Here is an 18,658-nt window from a genome sequence, read left to right on the forward strand (position 1 = left end):
GAGAGAAAATGTACTTTTTTTAGAAAAATTATATAAATATTCTTATATTAACATCGATTGTGGGTGAGTCCTCTAATGATCGAATTCCATCAATAGACATTGGTAGTCAGGAGAGACCTGGTAAAAGACTGAAAGAGAAGAAATTGGGTATTTGCTTATGAGCTTGCCAGAGAAGAAGACAGATCTTTTAAGACTTGATATGATTAAGAGGACTTTGTGAAGTTTGGGATTTGCTGTAGATGATGGAGCTCTCGATAGGGAGGAATGGAGTCGTCCTTTTTTCTCACTTATTTTCTTTTCTACCACTAATCATCCAAACATAGTTAATAAATTATAGGTTGTAAAATAGATAATCTATATCAGCAACCTGACGTATCAAAAGAGATAGCGAAACTGATACTAGAGAAGCAAGAACTTGAAACGGATTTTTAACATTGCAACGGAAAGAAGCCATTTTTCATTTTAGCAATAGTCTTCCAAGAAGTAAGAAACTGAATGAAACAATAATTGGACATGAGAATGAAACAAATTTCTTGCGTAGTAACTAATTTGCTGGCCGATAATAAATTGACAAAAATAAGAGTTATTGATAAAAAAAAAACAATCTATTCTTTTTCTATTTTTATAATTGTATCTTCTCATTTATAATTCCCCAATTAAATTTCACATTTTTATATCTATTTCAATTACACTCAACCATTAGATTTTCTATTGGAAGCTAATAGAATTATCACATTATTTAATTCATCATTGTTAGGTTATTCTGCCAAGTTCAGAATACCATTGATTATAATATAAAATATTAGAATTTAATTGATAAATTTTTTTAAGTTTATAGTGCAATTATAAAATTATTTTAAAAATTAAAAATTTTTTAACTATTTTTCTTAAAATTAAAATTCATAATATTAAAAAAATAATTTATATTATTATTATAAATTTCTTACTTTCATCAATAATTTAATATATCAATTTATTTTAATTTAATCCAAAATTAATCCACATCCTAATTTTTTTAAATTCCTACTAATTATAATTTAAAATAATATATTAATTATATTTCATAATATGAAATTTAAAATTATATTTTATATAATTATTTTTAAAAATATAAAATAATAAAATAGTTATAACTATTTTTTTAATATATTTTTTAAAATAATATTTTTTTCAATTATATTATTAATTATTCACTTTTTCAAATTACAATAAAAATTAGTGATTTTAAAAATAATTTAAAAAATGAGTTAATTTAGAATTAAATTTAAATAAAATATATATGATAAAACTAAAAAATTTATAATAATATTATAAATTACTTTTTAATATTATCCGGAAAAATAATAAAAAAATTAACTTTAAAAAATTTTATAATTACGCCCTAAATTTTAAAAATTTATCAATTAAATTATAATTTTTTAAGTTGTAACTATTATAATTTTAAGTTGTAACTATAAAGTCGTAAATAATTATACCCAAAATTTTGCTGACATAGACGTGTAAAATGACCTAACCATTCTGTTAATTTTCAACAAAAAATCTAACATCAAGACAAAGGGAAAGTGAGATTTAATTGACAAATTATAAAGAATAAGGTAAAATTGTAAAAATAGAAAAAAATGAATTTTTTTGTTGTTATTATCTCAAAAAATAATAATAACAATAACTTCATAATCATTCAATGGAACCAACGAACTGAAATACATATCTATAACAGTTGGCTATTATGTAGTTTTTTAAGGACTGAGCAGATCTAGAGTTCTATTAAAAAAATTAATCAACCCTGAAAGGAGTCAAAACTCAAAACAACTCAGATTTGTTGACAAGCTTGTTACCAGGATTACTCCTAGCACAAGCATGCTCCAACATGAAAATTTCCAAGAAACCAAAATTATACTCTAAGCCTATGGTACAAATGGGTGGATCACTTGATAAATTTGTGGTACGATAAAAAAGATTACATGAAAAAGTTGAGTAATTTATGGCTGTCGTATCCAAAACAAGCGCAACCAGTGATTCAACACCTTCGGGCTTTAAATCCCCCGAAAGAAGAAGAAAGAATCCTGAAAAGCCCATCTGGGTTATCAGCGTGTACCTGTAAAAAAGGAGATAATGATCAGTATGAACTTTTCAAGAAAGCTGTAAGTTACGGTTACCAACCAACACACACCTGCCTAAATATGCATACCGGTCATCAGCCTAGCAACAACATTAGCAATCAGCAAACAACTAAATCTGTGTTAATAGGATCAAATATCAACCAAAAAGCCAGAGGAAAAGTGGGTTTTTAATTGCCTCAAGTTCAGGTGGCCTGACCTATATAATAATTTATGCCAAGGAGCTGAATAAATCCTAAGAACCAAAATTATCAAGGTTAAGAAGCAAACTTCAATCTTAGGAACTTGATTTTTCCTTTTTTTTCCAAGAGAATAAAGCAAGCAAGGCATGACAACCAGTCCTCTAAGTATGAATGTTTTCATTAGTCCTGAATGGCTACCTTTATTTTGGCTTTCACACGGGATGAAGAGACGTGCAGTGGAAGTTGTAACATAAAGATACATGCCTCAGCTGAACTAGTAAATATTCACATATTAACTGTAACATACCCAATGGCCAGCATCTTCAAGGACATGCATTTCAACTCCACCTCCCTCCTCAGCAGCCGTATCCTCGGCAGCATGAATTCTCTGCAGATCTTCAAGGGCCCACCTGTGCAAACTCCTTTCAGCCTTGAGGAAATTGACATGAACCCCTCGAGGCAAATTTTCAACAAATTTCCTATATTGATAAATTGAAGAAGAAAGAAAGCAACCTTCAGGTTGAGTTTGGATTGACTAAAGAAAAATTAATTCCTTAACACCAATAATTATTCAAAATTACCATAAATTTGTTTCTTCATAAGATTTGTACATTTCAGCAATCCCATCAAGGTCAAATACCCATGAGAAGCCCAATGATGAACCAGGACCATTTGGTTGAAGATTAGTTACCACCCACTGATTAAAAATAAGAAAATTACTCAAGAACCAAAACCAGTATCTTAACAGAAGAATATAGTAAAACAATGAGGAATTAGAAGACTAATAATTAGGTAGGAATCTTTTTGCAAATACCATTAAGTGATGTGAGGAGTTTCTAGCAGCCTATCAAAATGAGGATGTTGAGTATTACTCTCTCATCTATCAAAGTCACCAAAGTGGATGCAGAGGGTCTCAGTTGAAACGATTTTGAGACCAATCAGTGTTGCCAAGTGCAGGATGAACCATGGTTGGTGCACTTAAAATATAGTATGAGGTTGGTTTGTACAGTTCAGAAGTAAAGGTTAATTGACTTCTAACCTATGCTTTGACATGAGATATGTGAAGAGTTCTCTTTTGGTACAATATTTTGTGCATCATCTCACACAAAAATCAATTCTCTGAGCTTTTTGTTTTGGCCTAGAAGACAAATTTATAAATTATTGTGACTGGCTGGAGAAAGAGGTGGAATGGAAAACATCATTGCAAGGGGTAACATGAATTCTTGTATGATTATCCCTGATTTGTGTTGGCAAGTTCGTTGATTTGCATGGTTATCCCTAGAAAAAGGGGTAACATGAGATGTTTCTTCACCAGGACTCTCCCTCCCCCCTCCTGGTAAAAATCCTGGCTTTAGAATTGGAACCCATGACCTCCACTTAGTTTTATTTCACATGCAACAACTAATCTCAGCCACAATTTTGAACAAAATCAATAGGACAATGATCAAGGTATTCTTAAACAAATGATACAAGAAGTCTTGTAACATTTAAATAAACTCAGTATGAAGGTGATATGAACAGTGGATCACCGACCGTCTTTATTCAATTTTATCATTTTGTACAAGTATCTTAGTAGATATTAAGCAAATGGTATAACCAACTTCAATTTAGCCAACGTCGAACAATAGTCAAGCCCAATAAACTAAGGATTTAAATAGAACCACTGGTCCTAAAATCAATTGAAATTTGAAATATACCTGCGCAACATCTGTAGAAAATCCCTCCTGCAGAAGAGCATTCACAACCTCTCGCTTTGAGGAGACCTTCCTTAAAGAAATACATATAACATTATTTACAATCTTACTGAAAAAATGAAAACACCATGAGATTTTGGGGGGTGTATTCTTTTTTCTTTTTTTTTTTTTTTTTTTTTTTGGGGTGGGGGGGTTTGAATTGTGCATTTGAAGATAGATGACATATATAATTATATAAACCTACAAAATTAGCACAAGGCAACAAAAGGAATGAAGCTAAGAGATACCTAGACAAGATAATAGCATAAGAATCCATACATATAAACAATGTTTTTAAATCCAGCTCGGTCAATAAACCGATGAGAGTAAAGGGTCAAGGGTTTAAAGTTTTATAAAATTAAAAATAATGTTCTTATTGTAATTAATGCTTTTATTTTCTAAATAATTATCAAAATAAGTTTACTTAATTTTAAGATTCAAATACTTTTAGAAATATAATTTGAAATTTCAAATAATAACATTCAGTTATATGTGAAAGAGAAAAACTTAAAATTAAAATTTTAAAATAACAAATGAAAAATAAATATTACTATATTAAAATAATATAAAACAATAAACACAAAAATTTATGTACTTTTGTAGTGTATAAGAGATAATAAAAATAAAACAATGTAAAAATTTAATTTAACCAATAATTTTTTTTTGCGACAAGAGAATGGGGATTGGGTGTTGGACTTGGACCTGAAACATTCTAAGGTTTAACTAAATACACTTATAAACTTGTGAGTGCAATAAAACAAATTACTAATAATATTAATTACTGAAATTATAGTTTTCTATTTTTTTGTTATAATAGCAGTTATAGGTTAATGGTTCTTAATTATTTTATATTAATATAATGCTTAAAAAATATCAAATTCTAGATATAATATATTTTAAATGTGAAAAATATCAAACGAAAGGACTAGTTCAGATGGCAAAGGTCAATGGATGCATCCTGAGGTACCAGGATTCCACAAAAGAATATTTTTAAATTACAGAGATTGGTTCGATTTAAAAAACTGGAATCAAACTATCAAGACTACCAGGTTTTATAACAGTTCAGTCTAAACTAATTGAAATAACTTCTAAACCCACTTTTTTCTTGGCAAAAAATGGTTAATCCAAGTTATTTAGTAATTTCGTACTAGCTATTATATATAATTCCACTTTTCCATAAACAATCGACGTGGGGCATGCTAATTCTCTCCCACTCGATTTTGCAACATCTCTATTGCAATTTTGTTGTGCTGAATCGAGTACAATTGTTATGCCAGGACCGACCCTTAGATATTGTGGTTCACTAGTGTGTTGAGCCGCTCCATCTTGTGTCTTTCCTCGCAAGCCCAGTAGCCCAGTAGCTCCATATTATTTTTTGATCCAAGGTGATTCTGATACCAATTGTAACCGTTTGACTCAAACTGATACAAATAACTTTTAGACCCACTTTTTTTTGTCCAAAATGGTTAATTCAAATTATTTAGTAGTTTCGTGCTAGCTATTATATACAATTTCACTTTTTCGTAAACAATCAATGTGGGACGTGATAAGTTTATACAAGTTTTATGAAATGCAAAGTGTCTTACAAACTGAACCAGACCATGGTCCAGTTGTCAGTTAACCTAGTCTGACTGCCCGGTCCAGTTTGGTTTTGGCAACTATGCATATAAACATAATGGCAAACAATAGTTACAATGTCAAGTCCATGATGTTCAAGGTTATTGGGAACTTCTGCAAAAACAATATAGGTGTCTGGAATCTGGATATATAGACATCTGCACGAGGAGCTAAATAACGTTGCATTAAGGTGTCATGAGGATTCTCAATCTCAAAAAGAATATAAACTAGAGAAGGAAAATAGAGAAAGGAAAGTAGGAATAGAAGAGAGAGAGAGAGAGATTTATAGAGAGAGAAAATATATCTTCATTGATTAGAATTTCAGAATGACGTTCCTAGAGCTATTCCTAGCTCTTGTATAGACTAGATTCTAGCAAATAACTGCTTCTAACTAATTTTCTCTCTATTGAATCCCCTTCCTCATCTCTATCTATTACACTTATTTCTAGACCTATTTCCTCCATTTCTTCCCCATGTGACAAACCATCCCCATGTAGCACATTCTTTTCCCCAAGAATATGAAATTCCTTAGGAAATTGGACTGAATAAAACTGCTGTCCTCCCAAGTATCATCCTTTGCTGATGGAGCATCAGCTGAAATTGCCAGATACTTCCTCATTTCTGCAGGAAATATGAACTCTTCTTGTCATCTCCGATTCATCTTCCATGAGAATTATAAGATCACAACAGTTAAATTCACCATCTTGGCTCCAAAATACTGCCCCTTGCTTAAAACACCAACACACTTTGTAACTCCTTTATTTTAAATTTTTTAATAGAATTTCTGCAGCAAAAAAAATTAAGTTCAGAAAGAGTTGTGCAATCACTTCAGATTCAGCTCTCATTTTCCCCATTATTCATCATTCTTCTCCTCAAAGCCATCACTTACACTAGACATATCAACAATAGAGTCCTGCTACACCTTGGTGCACTCGTCATTCTAATTGGACACTCCACATGAGGCATCTTGTTCTTCATTTGGCTTTGGAATTTACAGGAAGTTGATCTCATCCGTTATCTATTCACTGACATCAGGGTTCTCAAAATTTTCCCATTTCTGATCTCATTTTCCCAGCAACTCCTCGTCTTTTAATGTTTCTCTTGATACATTCTAGCATACCAAGGGGGCTTTTTATTGCCAAGGTTGTATTTCCATGATGGAAAAGAGAAATTTAAGGAAGAAAGAAGACTTCCAGTCCGTCGAAGCTCTGTGATTGATGAATTAAAGAAAATAAATAGAAGAAAAAAAAACCCTAAAAACAGTGTCACTTCTGGTGAAAAGAAGAGAAATAGAAACAGGGGAAAAAAAGAAAAAAAGTAAATGAGAATTAGGGAAAAAGTGGAGGAAGGACAAAGATTTTAAGAATTTCAAGAAAAAGGTTTCAGGAATTGAAAAGTAGAGAAGAAAAATGAGCCAGAAAGCAACAAAAGGAGAAAGAAATTTGATTCAAGAGTTTCAAGAAGGAAATAGAGAAGAAATCTGGATTTCAATAAAAAGGAAGGAAGAAACAAGGTCTGCCAAAAAGAACAAAAGAAATAAAGGGAAAGAAGGGAGGAAAACTCAGGAAAAGAAGAAAGAAAAAATAGAGAAAAACAAGGGAAAAAATCTCAGGGAAAGACAAGAGTAAGAGAGAAGAACATGAAGAAACCTGAATTTGGGAAGGACTACCACTACGAACCCAATGCAATACATATTAGCACATTAATATAACAATGACACAGCTCAAAACAACAGCAGGCACATGATAAATCTGAAGAAGGATGATTGAAATTATGACCACATACCTCCTTTGGCAGCTTGCGCAGGAAAGATATCAATTCTGCTGGATGATCCTCTCCATCTCCACCAGCTCGAACTTTTCCAGGCGTAGCATCTAGAATCCAAGCCTTTAGCGGAAGAAAAAACAAAGAAAACCAACAGAAACGTAATTCTGATCATGAATTTTTAATGGAGTTAACCCCTACACTATAGCATCCAAATGAAGTATAATCTTTGGCAAAAAAAGGATGAAGTAGAATCAAATGAAACCAAATAATGCCGTCAGTTACATCCCTTATATAGTGAAACAAATCTATAAGATTGCTAAATCGACCTTATACAATATAAAAGTAAAAGATTAATTAATAGAGCTTTTTCCTAAGACATCCAACAGAATAATAAAAAAATTATGAATACATCCCACTCTCCAATATGGGCTTCAGTTAGAACTCAGGCTTCACATATCTATAAGTAGGTACACTGATGCATCATTACACTCCTTTGAAGAGTTCCACATTCACCAATAAGACATAATAGTACAAAGGACCATGAGGGTATGAAGAATTAGTTTCTCCGATCCATAGGCTTTGTTTTTCATATTTTGAACTCTCTCTCCATAGGCTTTGTTTTTCATATTTCGAACTATCTCTGTAATTAATTTTAGTAAAATATAAAAATAATTCAAAATATGTCAAAGTTCCAAATGCCTAGAAAATGGTTTTCTGCATGCAACAAAAGTTTCAAATATCACAGTTCCTCATATGTCAAAGTTTCAGATGTTCAAAACATTTCAAACTTGACTGCATACCTACCTCCAGTTAAAGTTTTGTTATCCAAAATTAATTAATATCTGTAGAACCGAGAGCCAACACAATCCCAAATTCTAAAACCCTTTTTAACATCTGCAATAGCAAACTTACTCTAACTGATCTCGCAAGAGGCTTTGCAGCTTGTTCCACCATGCTCAAGACAACTGCATGGATAATTAGGAAGCACATTAAGCACTTTAATCATCTGAAAGATGTGTAAACTATCACATACAATTTGCTGTTAGTTGCAACTTGCAAGTCCAAAAAACAAGAAGTACCTTTTCCTCCAAAGCTGTGGCCAATAAGAACCCGGGGAGTCATTCTAAGCTGAGCAACCTATTCCAGCCAAAAACACAAGAAAAGAAAATTTTGAGAAAACATAATAAATCTCAAATATTCTTATGGAACTTTTGACAACCCGAGTTTTAAATAATACATTCAATATTTTAGACACCCCAATTGCATAAGGATGATATAATTGCAATTCAAACTTGTAATAAGTAAACTACAAAATAAATACATCCAATATTTTAGACACGCAATTGCCTAAGGATGCTATAGTTGCAATTCAAACTTGCAATAAGTAAACTACAAAAGTGGCACAAAAATTTTTAAAAAAATTGAAACGCACACGTGAAAATTTTGTCCAAAAGCAGAATCATCACAAATATACCCAAAAAAACCCCGAATTTCATACCAATTAATTTAATTATATATCTGCTTCGTCCAATGTTAAAACTATGCAATGCAAATAGCATGGTTGAGAGATCCGAACATAAATAAGTCCCCTTCCAGATATTTCCACAATAGTGAACAATCTAATAAACCATATTTGCAGTATTTTCCAGCAAAGTGATGAGCATTTCCATTTCATGATTTTCCATAAATGAAGAGCTTCAAGTTCTCACTAGATACCTAAAAGTTGCATTTGCATGTTTCACTAGGCAACAAAGATTTGTATATGCAGGCATTTCTAATAAGGGATTTAAATATACTTTATTTGGATATACTTTAAGATTCTAATGACTGGGAACTTCACCTTCATCATTTTTGTGTAAACAAATACGTCAAGGTGCCACAGGTTACCCTTGGCAGAGATGAATTAGAAGAGATGAGAAGAGAATTTAGATTGGGATAAGAGAGAATTAGAGAAAATGGAGGTGAGATAGGGGGGAGAGAGAGAGAGAGAGAGAGAGAGAGAGAGAGAGAGAGAGAGAGAGAGATTTTATTGATCATGTAGAATGCCCATACAAAACTCTTTTCCCTCTCTTTATACTGCAGAAACTGCCTTCCCATTCAGTTACACCATTTGTTATTTCTCTCTTATTTTTCCCTCAAATTCTTCACTTTTTATTCTTCTTATTCTTCCTGTAATACTTGATAATACCCTCTCCCTGAGAATGGGGACATTTTCAAGGCACTGTGATGGCTTGTATTATACCACCACTCTGCTAAGGGTATCCACTTACTCCGAGACTGAGGTTGCTGGAAACAATTACATCTCAGGTAGGCTTCCAAACTCTTATTCAATCTTTCTGTTTAGCCATCTGATTGAGAGTGATAAGCTGTGTTGAATGTCAGCTTTGTCCCACTTGAATAACTCTCTCCAAAATAGGTTGGTGAACATTCTGTCTCTATTTGAGACTATAAACTGAGGGGGATCATGAAGTTTGACTATTGAGTCCAGAAATAAGTTTGCCACAACAGAAGCTGAGAATGGATGTCTCAAGGTAATAAAATGAGCATACTTGGTGAATCTGTATATGACCACCAAAATAGTGTCTTTGCCTTGGGATTGGAGTAATTGCTCAATAACATCTATGGATATTTGTTGCCAAGCCTGCATGGGAATAGACAACAGCTATAATAAGCCATGAGAAACTACATTTTCAACTTTATACCTTGCACACACTTCACATTTTTTTATCCATTCAATGACAGACTTCTGCATAGCAGGCCAATAGAAATGCCTGCTCAATCTCACATGGGAAGCATTGATGCCTAAATGTCCTCCTTGCCCTGAGTTATGGTAGAGTTCCAACATATTATCCCAACATATAACCTGTTCTTATAATACAGTAGGCCATTTTTGAGGCCATTGCATCCTTCGCTATGTGTGCTATTAATTCTGAGGCCATTGCATCCTGGTCATAACTGTCCAGTAGTTGATCCATCCATGTTGGTCGCATACTAGACTGCACCGTCATAAATTTTGCTTCTTTCGTTACTGTTGAAGGCTTCCTTGACAAGGCATCTGCTACCTTGTTCTCAGCCCCTTCTCCGTAAAGTATCCTATAAGTCAACCCCAACAATTTAGAAACTTCCTTCAACTGTAGGTTAGTGTGCAATTGTTGTTCCAACAGATGCTTGATACTCTCATGGTATGTTTTAATGAAAAACAGTCCATGTTCTAAGTAGTGCCTCCATTTTGCTAAAGCAAATGTAATTGCTAGTAGTTCCCTCTTATAGACAGATAGGCCTCTTGTTTTTGGTCCAAAACCCTTGGAAATAAATGCTGTGGGATGTCCCTCCTATTGCAACACTACTCCCATACCAGTCCCACTAACATCTGTTTCCACAATGAAGGGTTTAGTGAAGTCTGGAAGCCTTAAAACATGTGCATTAGACATAGCTGCTTTGAGTGTTGTAAAGGTTGTTTGGGCTTCCTTATTCTAAAAAAAAAAATGTTTCTTTTTACAGCAACTCAGTCAGGGGTTTGGAGATTGACCCATAATGATGAACAAACTTCCTCTAATATCCTCTGAGCCCTAAAAAACTCCTCAACTCTTTAATGTTCTAGGTCAATTGATGATAACCTGAATTTTCATAGGATCAGTAGAGACTCCAGCTGCTGAAATAATGTGCCCCAGGTAATCCACCTTTGTTTTTCCGCTCTTGCTCAATTTGGCAAAAAGATGTTACTGTATGCCATCAAAAAACACTAATACAAATTGCCTCAAGATTTGAATATGTGATTCATTAACCCTTGGAATGTAGCTGGAGTATTAGTCAACCCGAAGAGCGTCACCGTAGATTTATAGTGCCCCTAATGTGCTCTAAATATTGTCTTGTGTGAATCTTCTGGCTTCATACTTATTTGGTGATAGCTTGCCTTCTTAGAGAAGAATCTGACTCCTTTTAATTCATCCAACAAATCATCTATTATAGGAATAGGAAACCTATCCTTGATAGTGAGGTCATTTAACTTTCTATAGTCTATGCAAAATCTCCATGCCCTATCCTTCTCCTTAACCAATAAAACTGGGAATGCATATGGGCTACTACTTGGTTGTATTACTAAGGACTTCAGCATTTCATCAATCTGCCTCTCTATTTCATATAAGTACCTATACGACCTTATGTTGACAGGCTGTGCATTTGGTATTAATGAGATAGAATGATTGTGGCTTCGAAATGGTGGTAACTCTTAAGCTTCTTCAAATACACATGCATACTGTTTTAGCAGTCTTTGTAATTCAGGAGGATAGTTACCTATATGCACTGGGGTACCCTTATCAGCCCTTGAATTCTCCTCCCCTTCCTCAGTCATTTCTACACAAAATATTGGAGTCTTAAAGTCCAATCCTTGCTTATGTAGCAGCTCCTCTAATGTCTGGCATTACAACAATTTTGCTGCAGCTCTTACTCCTTTAATTCCTTGGAGAATCACTACCTTTCCTGCTCTTTGGATTGTAACATTGGCATTGTGAAAATCAAATAAGATTGGATTAAATGAATGCATCCAATCTACTCCCAAAGTCATATCAAAGCTGCCAAGCTCCAACAGTTTAAAATTGAATTGGAACTTGTACCAGTGAATTTTCCAATTAAATGCAGGAGTTATCATATTGCTGGTCACCCCCCTTCCGTCAGCTACAGTGACTTCCATAGCAGCAATTTCTACCATTGGCACTTTTAATTCTTTTGCAACCTTTGCATCCAAGAAGCTATGAGTACTCCCACTGTCAATTAATATCAGCAATTCTCTGTCCTTATATCTCCCTGTTACCCTTATTGTTTTGGCTCCTTGCTTCCCTTCAAGAACATGTATTGATAGGGTTGCCTCTTCTTGCAGGTCAGTAGCTTCTCCTCCTTCCACATCATGCCACACTTCTTCATTCTCTTCTCCTGTTTTTTCCTTTTCCCCTATCTGTATAGTCATCAGCGTTTGCTGTATCTTACATTGATGGCCAGGGAAGAATCTCTCTCCACACTTGAAGCAAGGTTTAGGAGTTCTAAAAGAGCTGACATTGGTTTGATTGTTTGTGTTTGGTTTATTTGAGACTGCAAACTTGATTCCTGGTTATTTATGGGGCTAGGATTCATGTATTTTTTACTAAGTGTAGAATTTCTTTGGTCCAAGGTTGGTATTTTGGGTGTGTATGACTAAGGTGAGGAATATGCCTTATAGGTGTTTGGGCTGAAAGTGCTGGTGCTATTTCTCAGGTTGGGCTAATAAATTCTGGTACTCCTTTTGCTATAGTTGAGCAATTGCGCTTGTAATTTGGCTATTTGGAATGTTTGAGGCAAACTTGAAGGTTCCATCATCCTCACCATCGATCTTATCTCATCCTTTAAACCCTCTAAACTTGACAGGAAGTAAGCTTCTCTCATATTCGGCATAAATTTTTCTAGCCTCACCCATATATCTTCAAACTTACTCTGATATTCTTCTACAGTTCCTTCTTGTCTCATTTTCATCATCTCCTCCACTACATCCGCTAATCCTTCTTCCCTAAATCTTAAACATAGATCTCTTTCAAAATCCTCCCACTAATGTCTATTCCCACTCTTGATCCAATTGTGGACCAATTGTGGAACCAAGGATCTGCCTTATCCATTAAAAAGAAGTTAGCAATACTGACCTTTTGATCCTCCCTTACTCCATAAACTTTAAAGTACTTGATGCATTTCCTGATCTAGGCCTTCGGCTCCTTCCCTTCAAAGGAGGCCTCCTTCCCTTCAAAGGTTACCAGTTTGATCTTAGGGAGAATCTTGGATTTACCTTCCACCTCGTTAAATCTAGTGCTATTGATTCCCAAATCCCCCACAGTTGGTTGTTGCAGTCGATCTTCCCTCCTCGGGGTCTCCAAAATACCTTTTCCCCCTAATGATGCCGAGAAATTGCCTCCTTCATCGCCTCCTCAGATCGCTTTATTCTTCCTTCCTCCTTGCAAGGCCATGAAGGCTCACATTTCTCCTAATATCAGATTCACGGAATCTTTGATTTTCTGGCTCAACTCCTCTTTATTTTTCTTGCACTCCCCTTCGATCTTCTGCGTTAGTTCTTTCTTTTTCCTCCTGGAATCTTCCTGTAGAGCCCTAACTGGATCTTCAAGCTCAGAAATCCTGTTTGAATCAGAATTTTGTTGCACAACCTTGGATCTCGTCATCTTGCTACTTGTGGAATACTACCGCTGCTCAAAATCGAGCTTTGATACCAAATTGCCATAGGTTACCCTTGGCAAAGATAAATTGGAAGAGATGAGAAGAGAATTTAGATTGGGATGAGAGAGAATTAGAGAAAATAGAGGTGAGATAGGGGAGAGAAAGAGAGAGAGATGAAAAAGTAGAGAGAGATTTTATTGACCATATAGAATGCCCCGTACAAAACTCTTTTCCCTCCCTTTTTACTGCAGAAACTGCCTTCCCATTCTGTTACACCATTTGCTATTTCTCTCTTATTTTTCCCTCCAATTCTCCACTTATTATTCTTCTTATTCTTCCTGTGATACGTGACACAAGGGTTTTACTTTAAGGTGCAAATATTTATTCAGGGGTTTTAACGACACCACATACCATGAAAAAATTAAAGAAATTAATGATACGCAAAAGATAAGCCCACAATTTTAATAAACGCCTCAAAAGATGTAAGCACTAGGACAAGCTCTAGTATGTACAAACAGCTTGGTTGGTCAAGAGACTCATCAGCCACAGTGCCACACACACAGGATAAACCAGCTTCAAGATATATCAGATCTTATTTATCCAGGGCAAAATAATAGCATAAATTTTGAAGCATAAAAATCAGTATTCAATAAACAGTGCTGAAAATTTACACACTAGTTTTAAGACATCAAAAGCTGTTGAGGCAACAGTGTGGGGCCCCCTCTTCTTCATTGAAGCTGAATCACCATGGCATCGCAGGTCTACTAAAAGAAACTGCATCAACACATACGACAACAGTTAATAATATTCTTACATTACACAAAAAAATGCCAAAATGAAAATAGTGCAACCCAACTCAGTTAAATCTAATGCTCAGCTATAAAAGTAGAAACTAATGCAAGAACAAATAGTTAAACAAAGTATCATCAAAAGTAAAAACATCCAGAAATAAGTCCAATTAAACCTCTGTACTTTTATTTAAGAGCTAAATAAGTCCAATCCAATTTTTTGCCAATTAAGCCCTTATACTTTTGCTAAGGACCAAATAAGTCCTGACTTAATATAATATTATTTTTTTAATAACAAAATAATTTTTTAATAACAAAATAATATTTTTTTAATAAATAAAATTTCATTTTTTGTAATTTAAAAATATTTACTATTTCTATGTATTGTTTTAATTTTTATATTAATTAAAACACTAAATTTTTTATATTTCAAATTATAAAAAATTATATTTTGTTATTAAAAAATTAATATTATATTAGGTCAGAATTTATTTGGTTATTAGCAAAAGTATAAGGACTTAATTCGCTAAAAAAAAAATTGAATTGCCCTTGTTAGGCCTTGAACAAAAATACAGGGGCTTAATTGGACTTATTTCCAAAAACAATCAATCAATTACTACATAGGTACCTATCTCTTCCTTTTCTTTCCCCACTTCTTGACAGATGGGTTGATACCATGTTTGCACTTGAATGCAGGACCAATGTTGTTTGGCATCAAAAGAGCAAACCAATTAATAAGTATATGTTCCTCCCCACAAGCATAACCCAAGTCCTAGTCATGATCCAACCCATCTTGGAAACAAAGGCATCTTAATTATTAGCATGCTTCTTCTAGTAGTAGGAAATTTAATAAATAATGTTATATTTCTTTTAAGTTTTTAGGAAGTTTATATTTTGATAGGACTGTTAGAATATTCCTATTTTTATTTCTCTCTATAAGGTTGCACGCCTAGAGGCATAATTAGGTTTGGAATTAAATTACTATTTTGGGTGTGAGAACTTAGGTTGTACATCATATACTCTTAGTTCTCTTGAAATCTTAATGGGCCGAAGAATTACGTCATCCCATGGGCTCCAAGTAAGCATTTGCACATCTCGTGTAGTTCATGTAACAGTGAAACAACATATATCAAAAGAAGTATCAGTTTACTGAATAGTACCTGCCACATTGGAAATTCCCGTGCCAATCTCCGAGTAAATGTCCCTGTAATACTTAAATCTATTTAATCATATTGCAAACCAGTTGTTTTTACCACATTTACATGTACAGCCATACAAATAACCATTAATGTAGTAGATTAATGCATGAGATGCATGTCTAATATACCACTAGTTTAGTCATCCTCTTGGAATGTGCCCTCTCAGAGATCAGGACTCAGGGGGTCTCAAATTATATAAAAGTGTAGATTCCTTAAGGATAAGTTAAATAAACAAGTGCGAGCGAGAGAGATATTTGGGGATGTGAAAGGGAATAGGAAAACCAGCTTACTGAAGAGTGATAAGTTGTGCAGAGTAAAGGTGGAAGGTCAATTGTCTAAAATAGATAAAAAATAAAAAGCTACAGGAAGGATTATATAATTAGAGGTGAAGTGTAAAGTAAAGCATAAAGGAGAGAGCATTCACTTCAAAAAGAAAAAGAATGGGAGAATGCCTTTGGTGAATAATAACATCATGCTAAAATATATCCCGGAGGTGTCAAGTTGGCAGTGAGACAAAAAATTATTAATGAATATTTGATTTTCAAACAAATCAACTAGACATTATAAATAGCTTGAAATACCTCAATACCTACCCCAGTTTTTTCGGCTACCTAGAATGCCATGCAGAAGCACAGCTGTTGGTGGATCTGGCATTGACTTGTCCATTGCAGAGCTCCATTGTACCTGCACATTTAATCATTTTCAACATCAAGAAAATAGAATAGCACATAATATTAATAGATAAAATCTATCATCCGCAATCTTATATATAGTTGGAAAAACAAGACACTTTTAACCTATTATATGTGATCTGCAGTGCATGGATCTAATTTCTCAACGTTTTAAATTTCTTTAAAGTTTCATTTTTATCATTCCTACTGTTAAGATGCCACTGCAATAGGATATCACAGTTCTCCAATTTTTGAAAGGCAAATATGACAATGAAATTCACAGCATGCACATTGGTAGGAACTAGTGCTGTAAGACACTTAAATGAAACTTTTCAAGACTAACTGCCCAAAGGAAACCAGTTGCACTAATATATTAGAATGTGGAAAAGACACAAAAAAAACCAGGTCCTTACATAATGAGGAATTTGAGAAATACACGAAACTTACAAGTTCTCCTTGAACAAGATCATAAGCCTGCAAATAAAAAAGACAAAAGGCAGGAAAAGAGTTAGACCAAACTCAATCCTCTATTTTCATTTCATTAGTACTCCTTTTTTTTTATTAGCACAATCTTTGTTTTAACAAGCATAAATTGTTCAATTCATTTTGTGAGGCATATCCTTTCTTTCCTTATTTATTACTTGTTTTTCATTGAATTTAGCCAACTTTAATACGAATAAAAAAATTGAAGATGAAAAATTTACATTCCATAATTATTCTGTATATATAATGTACTCATTCATTAGTATTGTGAAGAAATTTTATTCTACCAATGCTATAGGGGAAAAAGAACCTTCCAGATGGATTCCTTGTCAAAATTTAAGAAGACTAAAAACACCATCAAAACAAAATATTAGGCATTGAATGCATTCATCAAACACCAAATGGTAAATAAAAACACCTTTGCTATTACACTTCCCATAAGGGTACGTTTGGTAGTAATGCTGGAGCTGCTGCTCAGAAAAGTAGCTCCTTTAATATGTTAGTTTAATTAGAGGATATTAAAATTTGGTTTGAAGTTTAGTTTTGACACAGTTTAATCATAAAAACTTTAAAATAAAGTAAATACTTTCTTTCTTCAAAGCATCTGAAATGGTACTTTTCCAAGAGACAACTTTTTGGCTTCCCAACAAGAATCTCACATGGAGCCTAAATATCAAGCTCCTATTTTAGTTTACATTTCAACTACTATACTGATATGTCTCTACAAACATGTGTCTATAAGAAGCATTTCATTACCAAGACGCCTGAGCGCTCGGACATATTTCTGCCAGGCGCTAGCCTCTCATCTACCAATATGCTCCCATCTTTTGTAGCTGTGCAGCTTGAGTGACCAACAGCTAATGGAAATGTACTACTCTACAATTAAGGGAAGAAAAATCAAATATATGTCATAAATGGCAATTCAATTACAATGAGTAAAAGCAATTTGGTCTACATTAATACCAGTACCATCCATCAGCTACCAAAAACAACTATAAAGAAAACTAGTTCAACAAATTAAAACAAACCCAAGACCCCAAAGTGTGTGTATGTGTATAATAGTACCTGGTAAGGCATAGAAATCCTGTTGGTGACTCTCCAATTTACGCGGGGAACAAGCCCAGAATTGAACTTTCCATCAGAATGATTAGCCGCGCAATCACGGAGACTACAGGCTATGTAATTTGAAATCACCGACATTTCAGTTTTACAGAAATTGCAAACAGAGAATAGAGATTCCTCCCCAAAAGAGGAATTGAACAAACTGAAGGTGAAATCTATAATCCAAGTAAAAAATAAAATGAATGCTACTGAATCTAGGAGGAAAACATTCAAGGGAAGAGATGGGAGGCGGAGACACCGAAGCTGTAAGCAAATCGGTGTCACAGAGCTTCTTCTTCCCCTGAAGCGTCTAGGTACAGTTGAAGACTAAGGCGCCTTTTTCTTTGTGTCAACCTCACGTTGATTACGTGGGTGAGACTCTACGAGACCATCCGCAATGACCAAACTGTCCTCACCGTGTGGACCAAAACCAACTGTCCATGTTTTGTGGCACCTAGGTTAAACGTCATGTCGTTTTCTGTGCCATTGTGGACCGGCTAGGTTGGGTGAACTACCGTTGAAGGAATTGATCCTCCTATTCTAATGTTTTATTAATGGGAAAATTACTTTTTAGTCCCTCAGGTTTAACGTAATTAACACTTCCGTCCCTCTATTTTGGCGACCCAACACTTAAGTCCCTCACTTTCTCTTCCGTCCAATTTCGTAGTCCTTCCGTTCATTTAAACCGTTTGGTCAAAGAGTCAAAAGTGAGAGGTGATAATTTTTTCCAAAAATACCTTTCTCTTAATGTGAAATTCCTTTTTTTTTTTCTCTTTCATGCTTTCTCCCGTTGAAGAAGAAGAAGAAGAAG

General features: G+C 34.2%; 1 protein-coding gene across 5 annotated transcripts; it reads right to left on the reverse strand.

Moving 5' to 3' along the window:
* Positions 1-413: 413 nt before the first annotated feature.
* Positions 414-18,205, reverse strand: LOC110609279 (protein ABHD11). Of its 5 annotated transcripts, XR_002487013.2 has the most exons (14): positions 17,812-18,199; positions 17,503-17,622; positions 16,711-16,737; positions 16,186-16,276; positions 15,554-15,597; positions 14,281-14,379; positions 8,496-8,553; positions 8,329-8,381; positions 7,435-7,536; positions 3,997-4,062; positions 2,881-2,996; positions 2,607-2,778; positions 1,817-2,095; positions 508-549 (listed from the first exon to the last, which is right to left on the reverse strand). XR_002487013.2 is itself a non-coding variant. In XM_043954485.1 (13 exons), exons 1-13 carry the CDS (start codon positions 17,944-17,946, stop codon positions 429-431), a joined length of 1,371 nt encoding a protein of 456 aa, XP_043810420.1. In that variant the 5' UTR covers positions 17,947-18,205; the 3' UTR covers positions 414-428. The 5 variants fall into 5 exon arrangements, 4 of the variants coding, with proteins under 4 accessions (XP_043810420.1, XP_043810422.1, XP_021604435.1 ...); XM_043954485.1 differs by lacking the exon at positions 2,881-2,996 and having other exon boundaries at positions 414-549; positions 3,997-4,066; positions 17,812-18,205; XM_021748743.2 differs by lacking the exon at positions 508-549 and having other exon boundaries at positions 1,613-2,095.
* Between the last annotated feature and the right edge of the window lie 453 nt (positions 18,206-18,658).

Source organism: Manihot esculenta, chromosome 2 (genome assembly GCF_001659605.2).
Source record: "Manihot esculenta cultivar AM560-2 chromosome 2, M.esculenta_v8, whole genome shotgun sequence".
Taxonomy (NCBI): Eukaryota; Viridiplantae; Streptophyta; class Magnoliopsida; order Malpighiales; family Euphorbiaceae; genus Manihot; species Manihot esculenta.